Below are 17,112 nucleotides of genomic sequence, written 5' to 3' on the forward strand. Positions count from 1 at the left end.
CTGTTCCATGCTGTACAGTTCTATGACCATGAAAACATGTACCAGTGTGATTCAGGCTTTTTACACATTTGGATACCAATTGGAACTATTTTGAAACATTAGACGCTGAGACAAGATCTGTTCTGATTTCTGGCCATTGAACCAGTCAAGACTGGACCTTTGACCAAGTCGGTATTTGAATTTTGTTTTTTCGAATGAGGATTCCAGCACGGATATTTGCAAACTAGCAGGAGATGGTCTTCACTGATGGAGGGTTTGTCTTTCCAGCTGGACTTCACCTCCTGAAGCAGTAACTGCTGCTTCCTTCATTTCAGCCAATCCCTTATCTGCTGCTGTGTTGTATGCCATGAGCTTTAGATGCAGTCCCATTTGAGAGCCTTCTACACAAATCCTTGACTAGGGGTCCTCAGAAGGAATGTCTGCTCATTGCAGATCGCATATGTCGTCGGGGTTGAGAAGATCTGGGCCCACACATCTGGTCATCATATTCCTGGGGCACCCATGGAGTGAGTGGATCTGAATGGGACCTCTCCACTTCAACAATAATATTAGTGGGGTGTTTCAATACACCACCGTTTAGCTTCATTTCTGGAATCAGCACCCATCTCATGACCCGATCTTCCAATCTACCTCATTGCAAACATTGGACTGTAACTCACACTACAATATTGGAGCACTATATTCTGCACTCTTCTTTTTTTCTTTGCACTAGCTGTTATACCAATGTATAGTTTGATGTACGTATGCACTATATGATTTTGACAAGATGCATGCAAACAATGTTTGTCACTGTATCTCGGAACACATGACAATAATAAACCAATGTCAATACCAATGATTTTTATTTCATCGATTAAATATTGGATATAGAGCCATGTGTTGGACATGAGATCACCACATTTGTATTAAATGTAAATTCACAAACCATTCAGAAAAGCTTGCAATAAAATGTTTAATGGATGTGTTGATGCACATGCTATTGATCCTGTACATCAGTGGTCACGATAACCACTTTTCCATCTCTCTTTAACTGTCTCCTGCTTTCCCGTTTATCACCAAAATAGCTCAACAAATTGAATGTAGCAGCAGTGGTTGTGTGAATTTCTGTGGATATAATCTCTTGGGAAATGTTACTGCGTCAAAGGCATTAGATAAATACAACACGTTGTTTCCTGTCATTGCAAGGGAGATACGGAAAGAACATCACTTTTTATCTATGATAAAATAGCAAGAAAAGGAATATCAGTTCCATGGAAGCATTGACTTCCCACACACAAGAGCAGGTTTACATTCATGCATTAATGGGATGTGGGAATTCCTGGCAAGACAAGCCTTTATTGCCCATCCCTAATTGCCCTTGAGAAAGTGATGTGCCGTTGCAGTCATTGTGGTGAAGTTATTGGCACAATGTAGTTGGGAAGGAGAATTTTGTTTGACATTTCGTATTGGAAATAATTGTAATTTTTTTTAATTTTCCATGACCTCAGGATTCAAATGGTAACTACAGGGAGGCTGTCAAAAAGCTCATTCCACACTTGAAGTATTTGGACGACATTCCTGTGAGTGAGACCGGCATTCAGTCTAACAGTACCGTCAGTAAGGATTGGCTTATTGTGAAGGAAGCCATTAAGGATGGCATCTCTGCTGAGGATCTTGAAAATCTAGGTCTGTGGAATAACTCTCACGTGATCATTATAAATGCCACAAATACCCATGAGCTGTGCTCAATAACAGGAAAGGCATAATTATTTCTAGTATCTTGTTTAAAACTTACTTGTGCTGCTGAAGATCTGCATGCCAAAGTGGAAATGGATCTGTAAATTGCCAGTAAAAAGGAATACAAAATCGCATGGTTTAATTTAAACCCTCTAAATATGACATATCCTATTGTATAGAAGTAAAGATTAATTTTGTCATCTTGCAAAACTAAAAAGCCAACATATATTTTTAACTCACACAGGTGATGGTTTTATCCCCGGGAGACCTACTTCTCGTCAGCACCAGAATCATTCATCTCAGAGACTGTCAACGTGCCAGAGACCGCACAGTGCTGGGCGGGTCTCCACAGGGTTCCCCACGAGCATCTATCGGGCAGGAGCTCCTGATACCAGGCTTCAGGATGGTGCCAGTGACTTAACACATGGTACGGAGCTCCACCTCATTTCTTAACTATTGAAGAACTGGCAAAGCAGATTTTCTGTGCAGTGAGTGTTTGAGTTTTGTGACGTTGAATAGCAGCTCTCAAAGTGAATTGAATAGCTTTCAGGCTCCTGTACTTTCTTCCCGATGGTCACAACGAGATGAGAGCATGGCCAGGGAGGTGCGGGGCTTTGAGGCAACATTTCTAGTATATCCTTTCGATGGTGGGGAGATCAGTACTTGTGATGGACCAGACAGTGTCCACCACTTTCTCCAGTCTCCCTAATAAAATACATTAAAACAGATGAAAGTGTAAGATAAAAGAGGATAGTGATGGAAAAACAGATGGATCGAGGTATAAATGGAAGAAGGAGAAAAATGTTTAATGTTTTTTAAACTAAAATCAGGCACTGGTGGAAAACCTCAGTAGGTCGGGCATGTATGGGGAGAGGAACAGAGATAAATGTTCGTTGGAAACCTTTCATCTGAAGCGAAGTTTCAAGTCTGGGGGACTTATCCAGATGTAAGATGAGGTGTGGTTCCTCAAGCTTACATTGAGCTGAAAGGAACTGTGTAGAAGACCACAGACAGATCAGAGTGGTAGTGAGGGGGAATTAAAGTGACAGAGAATGGGAAGGGGATCATGTTTATGAACGCTGGAGGTTACGGGGAGACCTGATAGAAGTATATAAAATTACAAGAGGCTTAGATAGGGTAGACAGTCAGACTCTTTTCCGCAGGATGGAAAATCAAATACTAGGGGGCATAGCTTTAAGGTGAGAGGGGCAAAGTTTAAAGGAGACATGCGGGGCATGTTTTTAACACAGAAGGTAGTGAATGCCTGGGATGTGTTGCCGGAGGTAGTGTTTGTAGCAGATGCGTTAATGACATTTAAATTACTTTTGGACAAGCATACATATATGCAGGGAATGGAGGGATATGGGTTATGCGCACTTGATGGTCTTGGCATCATGTTCGGTACAGACATTGTGGGCCGAAGAGCCTATTTTGTGATGTACTATGTTCTGTAATTCACTGAATCAGCTGGATGGAGTGTGTGTGGGTCTCTGGGCAATGGGAAGGAGGAGGATAACAATTCAGGTGTGACCTTATCTGATGGTTAGGTCACATCACAAGGTGGCACGACAGTCCAAGAGGAAATGAGCACTTCAGGGCAAAGATAATAGAGCAGAGCAAAATAGACCATTCAACCTTAAAAACCGTAGTATCTCATGGCGCCATTTTAGTAGGCAGAAACGTGCAGAAACATTTGAAAAGAAAAATAACAAAAATCTGTGAATTGATAGATGAGATATATTCTGTGTTTTAATGGTATCATCACACAGACTGTTCCCCCAAAACACTGATTACACTGCGAGAGGCATAACGGACGGCGGGTTTTGCCTACTAAAATGGCTCCTTTGCGTTTATAAAGAACCAAGCATATCTTGGACTTACTGCATGCCCAGAATTACCAGCAAACTATTTTAATGATGTCTTGGTTTTGTTCGCAGGTACAGGAAGCATCTTTTGTGGAAATCCTGTCACAGCTCTTCGTGCACGGAAGAAGAAACAGGGTGTAAGGTTTTTATTCACTGTTAATTGAACTGTCTGGGATGAAATAGTGCTGTACCAGAGCCAGAGGAGAAATGGATTTAAAAGCTTCATCTGATGCTACATCAGTCGCCCAACTCAGAATGAAGCAAATTCAACATCCCAAATTAGAGTAACCATATCTGTCAAGTCCTCTTCTTTCTCTTTTTTTGCCTGCCATTGGTGCTCTATCAAAATCTTCCACCCCTTGCCCAGAACTGTTTTTTCTCATTTTTTTACATCCAAAGCTTGCTTGCATGTGTTTGGAGTACATTAAATGCCTGGTCATCTCAGTAAATCTTCCCCATTATTTCCCTCAGTGCCCTGAGACTAATTGAGCACTGTGTATGTTGGAATGTGCGTAAAGCAGTAGTCATTTAGAACATGGCACCTTACAGCACAAGAATAAGCTCCTTGGCCCACAATGTCTGTGCTGAACATGATTCTAAGTTAAACTGATCACCTCTGCCAGTATATGATCAATATCTATTCTCTGCATATCCATGTGCCTATCTAAAAGTCTCTTAAACACCACAGGCATATCTGCCTCACCACCACTTCTGGCAGCACGATCCAGGCACCCAACACACACTGTGTGAAAAACTCACCTCGTACATCTTTACATTTTACTCTTCTCACCTTAAACCTCTGCCCTCTAGCCTTTGACATTTCCACCCTGGGGAAAAAAAAGTCTCACTATCTGCCCTATCTATTCCTCTCATAATTTAACATACTTCCATCAGGTGTGCCCTCAAACTCCGACATTCCGGAGGTTGACTTCTGACACCCTAATTTAGGTTAAGAACACCTTGCAGCAATAATTTAACCATGGTCAGGCCAGGCAAAAGCAGAGTAATTTTGGGTTATATAGTGTATATTCCTAATGTGCAATATAAACAAAAACTATCTTGCACATCCCCCTCAGACTCCCTGTGACCAATGGCATATGAGGTCCAACGTTATACATCACTGGTATCTGCATTGGTTCATTATTGTCACATGTACAGCATGTTGGTTTACTGTTGTTACGAGATTCAATGAAAAACATTGTTTTATGTGTTATCTAGTCAAATCACACCATACATAAATGAAACAGGAAAATGTATTGAAATGCAATTTCCTGGAAATCCTTAGGCTATTCCTTCTGTAGAACTGAGTGATCAGAAAATAATGTGAATAGTTATAGTTCAATGGGCAGCATTCTTGCCACTTGGTCAAGGGACATTACCACATGACTAGCCTCACACTCTTGAGGGAGTGCTGCACTGCTGTAGAGATTGCCTTTAGCATGAGATATTAAACTAGGGACCTGGCTACTGTCTATGGTGATCAAAAAAGATTCCATTCTACTCTTTCAAAAACCAATGCTTTGAAAAATGTCCTAGCCAGAATTCTTCATATGCCATCACTAAAAACAGATTTGGGCAGTACAGTGGTGCAATTTGTAGTGTTGCTGTCTCATCATGCTAGAGACCCAAGTTCAATCCTGACCTCCGGTGCTGTCTATGTGGCAACATGGGTTCTCCCAAGTGCTCTTGCGATGTGAGTTTCCTCTCACATCGCAAAAGCGTATGGGGTCTGTGGGTTAATTGGCTGCTGTAAATTGCCCCAGTGTGTGGGTGAGGTGTACAATCTTTGGGGGGGGGGGGGTTAATGGGAATGTAGGAATAAAATGGGTCAGTGTAAGGTTAGTGTAAATGGTGCTTGTGTAAATGGCATGCACTCAGTGGGTCAAAGAGCCTCTCTTTTGACTGCATGACTCCTTCTTCAGACTGAGGGAAGGGTTACGACCCAAAACTGCACTCATCCTTTATATCCATAGATACTGCCTGGCCCGCTGAGTTACCAGCACTTTATGTCTGTCCCGACCCAACACATCAACTGTCCATTCCTTCCGCAGATGCTGCCTGACCCACTGAGTTCCTCCAGTACTTTGTTTTTCATTCGAGATTCCAGCAGCTCTTATGTCTCCTTGATAGGAACAGTACATAATTTAGAGGGGAAGTGAAGTTTTATGCATACTATCACGTCCCGGTATAATGGTTGATGAAAGTTGGAATGTTGAAAGCAATGGTTGCAGAATTCCTATTAGTAATTGTACCTCTCAATTCACAGCCATCAGGTGGTGAGGCAAGCAATTGGTTCAATCAGTTTACTCACTCACCAGAACACACATATGATTCATTAGAAATTGACAGCAGGACACGAGAAGACATTTTTACTGAGCTGAGGGCCTGGAGGGAGGAGCATAACAGGTAGGTACTTCCAGGGCTCAGATGCATCAGTCTTTCCTTCTGTCTGCCGCTGCCGCCATCTTGAATCTTGGAGCTCTCCTCATTAGAATTTATTCCTTCCATCGTTCACAAACACATCTTCTCTTGCCTGCAACCTTAGCGCTGGAATTCCCTCCCTGAACTCTTCATCTCTCCAACTCTATACTTTGAAGATCTGTACTTGTCTGAGAGTAGGCGCAAAACAATTTGCCATATTGGTACCAGGATGGTGGGTTTCCCACATGAGGAGATGGGGCTTGTATTCTGTAGATTGAGAGGAGTCCTCACTGCCATTAACATAATTCTAAGGGCTTGCCCTGCTGGACACAGGTATAATGTCCTCTGGCTGAGGAGTCAAAGACCAAAGGCCACAGTCTGAGAAGATAATTTTGGTTGTTTTGGACTGAGATGGAGAAAGGTTTTGCTCAGAGGTGGGTAAACTTTGGAATGCTCTCTCTCGTAAGTTGTGGAGGCTCATTGTGTATATTCAGAACACAGCTGGATAGGTGTCTGGGCATTAAGGGAACAGGGAATGTGGGGATTGTGCAGGAAAATGCTGCAGGGGTAGAAGATAGTTATGGTTTTCATGAATGATGGAGCAGTTGAGAGGACCAGATGGCCTAGGCCGACTCCTATTACATTCTAACGTTATTATGCCCCATCTACCTACCTCTTCCGCTCTAATATCTCCACAAATAAATTACTCAAAAGCCTGCATACAATTGCAAATGCATATGCAGTGCAGTTTTGTAGACAAAAATGAAACAATATGCATATTGTTCCTTACTGTTGATGTCTATGGCGAATCGTCGTTTCACAAGTTGCAAGCTGTTAACAAGCCTGACTGTCTAATTTAAGTAATACATTTTATTTTTTAAACTGGAGTAAGCTTCTTGTAATATTAAAAATTCTAAAAATATGAAGCTATAGTTTTAAACTTCTTATGCATACTGTCACAAAAAAGCACTGCGTATTTATAAATGCGTTAACTGAGCATTAACTTCATTTACATAAGTATGCTCAGAATCTCTCGCAAATCTTCCCCTCCCCCCTTGTCTAAAAATCCAGATCTCAAAAGCATTATATTTTGCATCTCCTGCCTTAGCAGAAGAAAAATCAATACCAGAGACATAAACACTGCATTGACGCTTACTAACTCCTTCTTCAAAAGGCGCCTTGAAGCTATTGTTCAGGAACAAGAGCCACAGGTGTTGCAGATTCATCACAACGATGATGATTTTCTAAAGGACAGTACTGAGGAGGAGGTGATGTCGGCCAGCTGCTCTGATGGATGGAGTGACCCAGTTTCACCAGAACCTGCAAATGCATCACCTCTACACCCTTCACCCACAAGTAAGGTGTACTTGTTTGTTTAACAATGCACATTGGGGTTTTTTTAATCTCTGCATTCACAGACATGGACATTGCTGGCATGGCTAACATTTATTGACCATTCCCAATAGCTCCTAAACAGAATGGCTATTTAGGCTATTTCAGTGGGTGGTTAAGTGACAAACATATTAGCCAGACAGACCAAGGGTTGTAGTCTTGATGTAAAACGTCACCCATTCCTTTTCTCCAGAGATGCTGCCTGTCCTGCTGAGTTACTCCAGCATGTTGTGTCTATCTTCAGTTTAAACCAGCATCTGCATTTTCTTCCTACATTTGTAGTCTTATTGTAGCTTTCACCACAGCTAGCTTTACGATACAGATTTATTTAATTCCATTAATTTTAATTTCCGAGTTACCTTGGTACCATTTGAATTTGTAAACTCCAATGGCTTCATTAGATGCCATTGTGCTTGGTAGGACCTGTGAGCAACAGCAAGGAACTGAGCCGATCAGCCCATTGAACTTGTGCTGCCATAATACTCCAACTGCGTTGTGGCATCATTGAGTCATAGAGCAGGGGAAAAGGCCCTTTGGCCCACCTTGTCCATGCCAACCGTTAGCATAAAAGGGGTTACAGCCATTTGGCCCATAGCCCTTTAACCCTATCCTATCCACATAAAGGAGCTGGGCTCTGAATTAAATGACGCCTCTTTTTCTGGGCACCTTCCACCAGAGATTTTATTTTTCTCTCCATCTCCATCCAGTCCACTTTAATCACCTTTAGCACCTCACTGCCAGCCGCTCCTAAACCTCTATAGTGGACCCTAGCCTGGTCTGTGCAAACTGCCACCATCACTTCCAGCTGCTGGTCCCAGAATTATTCTGGTAAACTTGTGCCACATCTGCCAAGAGCAAGTCGAGGTGTACAGAACTCAGCCCACTAATCGCCCAGTTAAATCTGTGTTCCGCTAATCAGTAAATGTATTTCTCTTTCAGGTCTGCTTTCTGATACTGAAGGCTTGCTGGTCACAGCCTTTAATCAAGCACTGTCTCCCATTCCTCCGTCACCTCAGGAAGTACCAGCAAAGTCACACAAAGTTCTTGACTTCAGGGTTAGACGCTTAAGGAGACCTCTACAGATAGAAACCGGGCGATTGCAGGAGGCTGAGGAAGCTTCTGCTGTGTTTGGTGAAGACAGTGCCGCCACTGGTTCACTGGGAATTCCACCACAAGACAAGCTGGTGGCTGGGCTGTACACACTCACCGCCCTTGAGAGCCTCCGACCAGTCTCTGGACCGGCAACACTTGGACCTCGAGCTAGCAGGTATGATGATTCGTACTACTGCGCCTTCTGTTTCAGAATAACACACTATCGCAAAGTAACAGGACAGGGCAGGCGGTGCTTAGTTCTGCCAGCACTTAGCTGGGTAAAACCAGAGCCTCTGAGCACAGGGTGGGCTACGGCTTTCCTGCCCCTGTAAGCCTCGGCCCCGGGACTCCTGTGCTGTGCTGTGTAGCTCCCCCTGAAGTTCAATGGCAAAGCACAGACTTGCTCAAGATTCTCAGCCCCCAGGCTTGGACGTCTGCCCATTGACCTGAGCCCAGACCCAACAGATCCAGTAAAATCAGGAGCCGGAGGACAGGTAGGTAGAGTTGCTCAATTTAGGATGAAGAAGTTGTAGATTCATAGAGCCTTACAACATGGAAACTTGTCCATACCAGTTGAGATGCCCCGCCTAAGCTAGTCCCATTTGCCCAAATTTAAGTGTAACACACTATTTTTACAGGTGTGCCTAAATATGTGTTTCAAATTTTTTTTACGGTTAATTTAATTTTCATTTACCGTTTTTATTTTTTAATACTTCCCAAATCCTTTGTTCTCTGGAATTTGGAGAAATGAGAGGACAGCTAATTGAGGAATTTGAAATTCTTACAGGGTAGGTAGAGCGAGGATGCTTCCTTGAGCGGAGGAGTCCAGAACCACAGCTCGGCCTTAAAATAAAGGGTAGGGCTGAGATAAGGAGCAATTCCTCAAGGAGGAGATGGTCATGCACAATCACTGTGTTTAAGTGACATTTAAGCACAAATAGGCAAGGCAAAGAAGGACATGGACCTAATACCGTCAAATGTGAATAGTGTGGATGGGCAAAAAGGTTGATGTGAACACGGTGAGCTGAATAACTCCATAACTGTATGATCATACACAACCACCACCTCCAAAGGACAGGCTACATCCCCTGTGTCTGACACCAGACACTCCATGCTTTCCAGGGAGATGTGAAAAATGCCTTAAGAGCATCTTCAACCCTTCCTTCGAAAAATGTAACATTGTCACAGACCCGTGGGAAGCCCTGACCCAACACTGCTCAAATTGGCAAAGAACTAATAGGAAGGCATTGTATTTTGAGTGTCTCAGGGAACATAGGTAGGCTGGGCATTAACACCTGCAGTACAACAATACCCCAACAAGCCCCAACAATGGTAGTCTACAGATCTCACATTGGACTCTGGCCACCTCAGGTGCTGTCATTTAGAAGGAGATCATGTACGATCTTGACCGATGCCTAAGAGGGCAAGAGGATCATGATACAGCAACCTTTTCCTCTCGATACAAATTTTTAGAAGTGCAAAAGTTTGTTCTTGAGGTTGTGAAGCGATATGGTACGTTTGAAGAGCCGTTATTCCTGAGCAGAGCTGGAACGAGAGGGCATGAGCTCGTATACTGCACAGTGACTTAATAAACTGGACGACTTAATATTTTCATCAGGGGGAAACCTTTTGTCTACCTTCAGCACTAATTCCCCACATCCACCCTAGGAAAAGCACTGTTCAGCAACTGACGGGGCAGTGAGGGGTGAGCTACTAATGTAAGAAACACTTTAAAAGTAAATAGTAACCAAGACAATGATGTGTCCAAGTCACCAATGAGGAATGGATTCAACCGGTTTTCTCACTTCACTCGGAGAAACTAATTATAGTGCCATTATTTTCATTAGCAGGCCACAGGTTGACAGGAGATCTCAAAAAGTTATTGACAGCCATCGGCCGATAATCCGATCGTCCACAAAAACCCCCGAGAGGCCTCTTGCCCGACACCCTGAACGGCCCCTGACAGCCAAGGCTGCCTTACAGAGATTGCCAAACAGACCCTTCCTACTGCCCAGCAAACGGAGCAACACCACAAGCTGACCCGACAGGATAAGTACTGGAGAGAATAGCTTGTTTATAACTACACGCATATATCCAGAGTGCACAATGTGGTGAATTAAACCTTTGTGATCCGCTAATAGAGAGTGAAACACATGATGATTTCTCAGCTCAGCCACCTTGCCTATCCTCTTACTGAACACCCTTTTCACAGATTCTGAACCATCCTGACCATAGCACTTCATGCCCGTGGCTTTGCCAACTGCCCATGGACTCATTCACTGGCCAAAGCTTGCTGCTACTTTCCTTCACCAACCATACACACTTTACCCACTTCCAACTTTGCATCCAGCACTCCCTGAGGGAACAGAAAAATGACCCCTTCCCACACCCCACCCACTCCTCGCTCCACCCTATGATCCTCGAACAAAGTCAGGCTGTAGGCCATTCGGGCCTTTTGAGCCAGCACCGCAGAGTAAGCTCCTGGCCTTGAGCTCTCCATCACCACACAACCTCTACAGCTGCCGATGCTCATTACATTACATTCAGAGTGAGGTGGGGACCCTGTTAGGCATCTCTTCTACCTCCCCCCTTGTCAGCCAAGTGCTAAACCCACATCTGGCTTGAATACTTCCAACTTCATCTAGCTCACTCTTAACATCACAACCTGAGACCTTCCTGCAGTGCTGATTTTGTTCTCAATTCTGACCACTCAGTTTTGCCCCCACCGTGTTAATTGTCAGTGTAAGTAGTGCCATCCCCTCATGGCTAGTCCGTGGGCCTTTTCCACAACCTGCTTCTGGTGATTATCTCCACAGCTTCACCCCTTTACCTTAACTCTGTCTGTACCTCAACCCCGTGAGACCATCACTGGTCCCTGCCACCAGCTTCTCAGGCCCTTACCACTACAATCTTCTGTTCTAAGCTGAGCTATTTTCCGCACCATGCACATGCCATCATGAGTCAAGAGGTGACATTAAGACTGGAGATGGTGATGGTGTCAAGATTTTAGCACCAGGTCGAATTGTGGAGACAGTGAGGTGATTAATATTACTGGTCTTCGCACTTCGACCTGGTGCTAAAACCTTGACACCATCTCCAGTATTAAACTCACCACAGCCGTCTTGATTAACCTCCCTCCTGTTAATGAGTTTATTCATAATCTAACTCATCACTTGCATCTGACTGATTTAAAATTCTCATCTTGAACGTAATCGTTTGATGGCTTTTCCATCTGCTGCATTTCCTTCCCCCCATCACATCCCTCTCATGTGCCCACTCTGTCTCCCCACCCACTGATGGCATGTCTTCAGCTACCTTAGCCACAGTGTGAGTCCGATCTACACTGGTTCTCCGTTCTCCTGTGTTAAGATGCTCCTCACACCTACCATTGGATCAGCGCTCCTCACATTTCCTGTTTCAGCGTCCATGGTAATTTTGCTAACTCCTCTGTGTGTTGTGACCTTTCATGTTAAAAGCAAGATATAAATGCAAATTGCTGTGTTGCTATGGTGCATTTGAGAACAGGAAAGGAGCATCACAATCTGGGACAGACGCTCTCAAAGTTGGGGTGGGCTAGGGGGGATGGAGTGGGTCAGTGGGGGGAGGAGGGGGAGATAAGGGGGATTGTGTGCGGGGGGGGGAATTGAGGGTGCTACACCAATACTGGAGACTTCGGGTCCAGGGCTCACCCTCTCAGTCACACCCTCTCCCCTTCCCTGCCCCCCCCTCTACGAGGAATGGACCCAACGGGTCCACTTGGTCTAGTACCTGGTTAAAGTTACATAATTAAAAATATATCCAATCCTTAACAATTCTACAACACTAAGGTATTTCCCTAAGGTGTCTGTAATTAATTGAATCCTCTTCTGAAATGTCACTGTCTGATTTAAATCATTTGTCTGATCTTGTTCCTGGGGCTAGAGGCAATGTAGAGATGTACAGGTGCTATGTCCTGCTATCACAGGAGGCTAGCCTCAATCTGTACACTCTGGTTACATTGGTTACACGCAAGGTCTACGGCCAGTTTTCCCTATAGCTTTTGAAGGAGAGTTTATATCCAAATTGTCCGTTGGCACAAGGATGCAGATTAACCTGCTCTGTATCTCCAGGTGATGCAATAAATGGAAAAGGGCTGCAGGAAAGTGTGAGGTCGCCGGAGATTTTGTCCCAAAAACTAATCGCTCACACCTCATATCAAAAACCATTCACATCACCCATTGATTTCTCCACCATCTCTCACCCATGTGGCCTAGTCCACACGGTCACCTACCTATAATCTAAAACACTTAAATCCAGACCCTCTCCAACCCATTTCATCTGACGTCCCTATCCCTAGTTTTGTTGTGTGAGAGGAAGGAGGTCTAATGGGGATCTGAGGGGTAATTTTATTTCGCACAGAATGTAATTGGTATCTGGAACGAGCAGAAGAGGCAGTGGAGGCAGGAATGGTAACAACATTTAGAGTCATTTGGGCGAGTACCAAAATAAGCAAGGCAGAGAGAGAGATACAATTAGTGCAGGCAAGGGGTATTAGTACAGAGAGACGTGATGATCAACATAAACATGGTGGGCTAAGGGCCTGTTTCTATGCTGTACGACTCTATGTTCAACTCAAATGAGTCATCTGGATTCAATCTTATCAATTCCTTTAAAATATAAATAACTCAAATGACATCAGAAACACTTAACAATAAATGACCATGTCCAAAGATGAACTGTTTCCATATATACCACTTCTTCAGAATCATATTGCATTTACCTACACCTCAGATTAATGTACAGTCATTAATAAATAAGAATATATGTGAGCTTTAGTGATATCATGCTTCCAGCAAACCAAATGACTCACTCCACGATCTGAGAAATCACCTGCTCTCCAACGCAGTGGATTCGTGATTTAATTCTGTGTTTCTGAGCTGACATGGTTACAAACAAGTTTTTGGCTCCTTTGTGGCACAAAACATACAGACGAGAAATTGATATTGGTACTGGTATCAGAATTGGTATTGTTATTGGTATCGGCATTGGTATCGGTTTATTGTGAGTCAGTTGGCTGGAGTTTGAGGGGATTGCAGCTGCCCATTCACCCACACCCCTGGTCCTTGTTGATCTCCACTGACTTGTGGGCTATGAGTACGTTAATTTTAGTGTTCTTGTCCTCGTGTCTGATCCCTCAGTCATCTTGTCCAGCTTGCTCACTCTTCACAATTCTGCATACCTCCAGTTCTAGTTATTTGATTACGTTTTAATTATCCCACTATTGGCGTGCGAGCATTCAGCTGCTGCTGGGCCTCTCTCTGAAGCTGCCTCACTCACCCTCTCTGCCACTCTCCCTCGCTCCTCTTGTTGTGCCTTGCCTGGCCTAAGTCTGCTCTCCTGATATCTCTGTCACTACATGTCTGTTTATTGTCCTGCAATGTGCTCTGTGCTGCTTCTCCGCACTAAAGAGGCTCCATCAATCAGCTTGTTGTTGTTGTTGTCGGACTGCAATTCACTTGGCAACTAGCCATCTTTTACTTGCTCCATCACTTCATGTTAACGTGAAGCGATACCACCTTTCATTTTACAGCAGTTGTGAAATTTGTGGCTTGTTTCTGCTGGTCTGAAACTGTCTAAAAGGTGAAAAGGAGCAAAACTGACACAACCTTTCTCCTTAGAGTCATAGACTCATAGGGTCATAGAGCTGTATAGCAAGGAAACAGGCCCTTCGGCCCAGCTTGTCCATGCCGACCAAGCTATGAGCCCCTTGAATTTAGAGCTCTCGTCCTCGTCTCTAATCCCTCAGTCATCTTGTCCATCTGACATATTGGGCTAGTCCCATTTGCCCATATCCTTTCCATTTCTATCCATATATCTGCCCAAATGTCTTTTGAAAGTTGTAATTGTATTCACTTCTTTAGCTTCCTGTGACAGCTTATTCCAGATACTGACTACCCTCTTGAAAAGGTTGTCCCTGAAGTCCCTCTCAAATCTCTCCCTCTCACCTTAAACCGATGCTCTCTAGTTTTGGAATCTTCTACTCTGGGAAAAACACTTTTAGTATTCACTTTATCCATGGCCTCCATGATCTTGTACACCTCAAAAAGGTCATCTGTCAGGCTTCAAAGAAAAAAGACCCAGTTATCCAACCTGTCCCGAGAAGTCAAGCCCACTAGCCCAGGTAACACAGGTAGTGCTTCAGCTGAACATGCTGTAACTAGACTGGTTCCTGGCTGCAACAGGGAGGGATGTGGGACCAGTACCTGTATCATACATCCAGCAGAGCCCATCTCGTTTAATATCCATGCAGGTTAGAGCTCTTTATTAACTAACACCATTCAAAAACATTACCCATCTTGTACAAGTCACCGTCCTTGGGTTTTTTTTCCCCCAAGAGGATTTGGTAACGAACAGCATTTGAAATAGTGAAATTCTTCTGCTATCCAGTTGATGCATAACTTGGATTGTACAATAATTAGCGTGAAGTGCATTCAAAGTCAGGCCGGTATAAAATAACAATGAACACACCACCCCCTGTTTTAGATACTGTGCCTTTCATAATGAATTAACAATGTAGAATTGTCCAAAATGGATCTCTTGCTCCATCTCAAGAAACAGGCACATCAACACACGTTTACCAGCTCGGCCACACACACTTATACATCAACATACACGGCTCCCTGAAGCACAACACATTTACAAATGTATGTCCACATGCACGTTAGTAAATAGCGTGTGTATGAAGCATGCAGTCTCAGTACTGCTTGGTTATGCTGCAGCCTTTTCTAATGCTTGGCTCCACTTTGAAGTGGAAATTATGTTAATTCCAGATGCCCAGAAAGAGCGGTAATATTGTTGATGTGAGCAGCAAGCAGGCCCAGCCATTCAAGTGTAAAGTGGGCCTCTCAAGAGTATGATCAAAAGAGAGAGAGAATGAAACATGAAACATCCAGCACCTTGTCGTTTGTGTGTGCCTCTCACAGCTCCCTGGTCAGTGGCTTTCACAGGTAGTGCTTGGGCTGAGCATGTTGTCAGTGATCTCTAGCAGTGCATCATTTCACATGGATTTTTATATAAATTACTATGATCCCTCCAACAGGAGTGAATTTTGTGTTGAGCTGCCGGTAGTTCTAAAGACTATAACTGGAAGCCTGCACTGGAGCAAGGAATGCCACAGACTGTAGAGAGCACTGGCTCCAGTGAATGGTACCTCATGTTTTCCCCATGAGCTGGGGTAAACTCTGCCCCCATCTTTGTGTTATTGATGTCAGGACTTCTCCTGTTGGGAAAGGACTGTTTTCATGAAATGACTACATGCTGTACTTATATGGACAATGTAACTTACTTAACCTTTCCACCCACAACCCTTGCACCGGCTTCACATTTCACATCTCTTCTCTCCATAGCTTACAGCCTTTTGTCTATTATTTCACCTCTTGCTGTTGTCCACCTATCTGCCAATCAAACTTCCCTCACCTGCATCCACCTATCACTTCCCAGGCTTTATCCCCCCCCCCCCACCTCTTTTCCAGTTCCCTCCCTCCACTACAATTAGTCTGAATAAAAGTCCCAACTCGAAACATCACCTACCCATATCTTCCAGAAATGCTTGCTGAACCCTTGATTTACTCCAGCACTGAGTCCTCTTGCCTGCCTGCTTGCCTGGTATATTCTTGTAGTTGGGACGAGGCAGTCTTCTCCTCGGTTCATTGCTGAAGCCACCATTGCTCCTGAAGGCGGTCTCGGTAAGGAGTCTGATAGATAAAGGGTGTACGTATTGGTGCTCACAAGAACAGCAGGTGCCAAGGGTTCAGAGAAGGGTTTGGTGATGGAGCTGCTAATGATACTTCTGAAGTACATGCTGGAGATTAAGCTGTGTGCTGTGGAGGTACATAACCAACTCATATAAGGCACTGGCTACCAGTCACTAGGGTCATACGACACGGAAACAGGCCTTTCAGCCCAACTCATCCATGCCGACCATGCTAGTCCCATTTGCCCAAGTTTGGTCCATATCCTTCAATACTTTCCCTAACCATTTATCCAATGTCTTTTAAATGTTGCTGTTAGACCTGCTTCCATTACTTCCTCTGGCAGCTCGTTCCAGTTAGTCACCACACCAACCAAGAAGTTGCCCATCAGCTTCCTATTAAATCTTATTTAGGGAAGTGTCCACAATATTTGATTGCTGAAAGCCTTTACATAAAGAGAAGTTTCATTAGCCTGAAGCAACCATAGTTTAAACAGCATCACCATGGAACCACCCGTTGTGTGTGTAGGGTGTCAGGGTACTGTGGTGAATAGATGCTGTACATAAAGTGATGTATATAATTTAATTTGTGTTTGCTTCTTCTAAACTTCAAGACAAACAACTTGATGTAGAATTGTATTATAACAATATTTATTTTGTATGTAAATTGTTGTATTGCCACTACTTTAAAATGATTGTTTTCATCACAAATAAAACAACAGACTTGAGCAATTCTGTTCTGCAGAGCATTGTTTCTAAATGTTTGGGTTTCAGCTGTAGAAAAGCTTGTACTTTATCAGCTATTTCTACGTTTTACTGATACTTCCATGATTGAGGGAGCGACGCATTTTGAAAGAGGCAGTACTGTGGGGGCAGCGGTACTAATGGATCACTGAA

General features: G+C 43.8%; 1 protein-coding gene across 4 annotated transcripts in view; it reads left to right on the plus strand.

Annotated features, from left to right (window-relative positions):
- The window catches only part of lrrc56 (leucine rich repeat containing 56), a 77,626-nt gene extending 65,598 nt beyond the window's left edge, over positions 1–12,028 (plus strand). For all 4 annotated transcript variants that reach the window (XM_078415275.1, XM_078415276.1, XM_078415277.1 and 1 more), the window contains 7 exons: positions 1,488–1,665; positions 1,961–2,143; positions 3,654–3,718; positions 5,848–5,987; positions 7,177–7,358; positions 8,334–8,661; positions 10,334–12,028. In XM_078415275.1, the coding sequence (XP_078271401.1) occupies positions 1,488–1,665; positions 1,961–2,143; positions 3,654–3,718; positions 5,848–5,987; positions 7,177–7,358; positions 8,334–8,661; positions 10,334–10,526 (1,269 nt within the window). In that variant the 3' untranslated portion in view covers positions 10,527–12,028. The remainder of the gene's footprint in view (positions 1–1,487; positions 1,666–1,960; positions 2,144–3,653; positions 3,719–5,847; positions 5,988–7,176; positions 7,359–8,333; positions 8,662–10,333) is intronic.
- Positions 12,029–17,112: the final 5,084 nt, after the last annotated feature.

The sequence above is a fragment of the Rhinoraja longicauda genome, chromosome 18, assembly GCF_053455715.1.
Source record: "Rhinoraja longicauda isolate Sanriku21f chromosome 18, sRhiLon1.1, whole genome shotgun sequence".
In the NCBI taxonomy this organism is placed as follows: domain Eukaryota; kingdom Metazoa; phylum Chordata; class Chondrichthyes; order Rajiformes; family Arhynchobatidae; genus Rhinoraja; species Rhinoraja longicauda.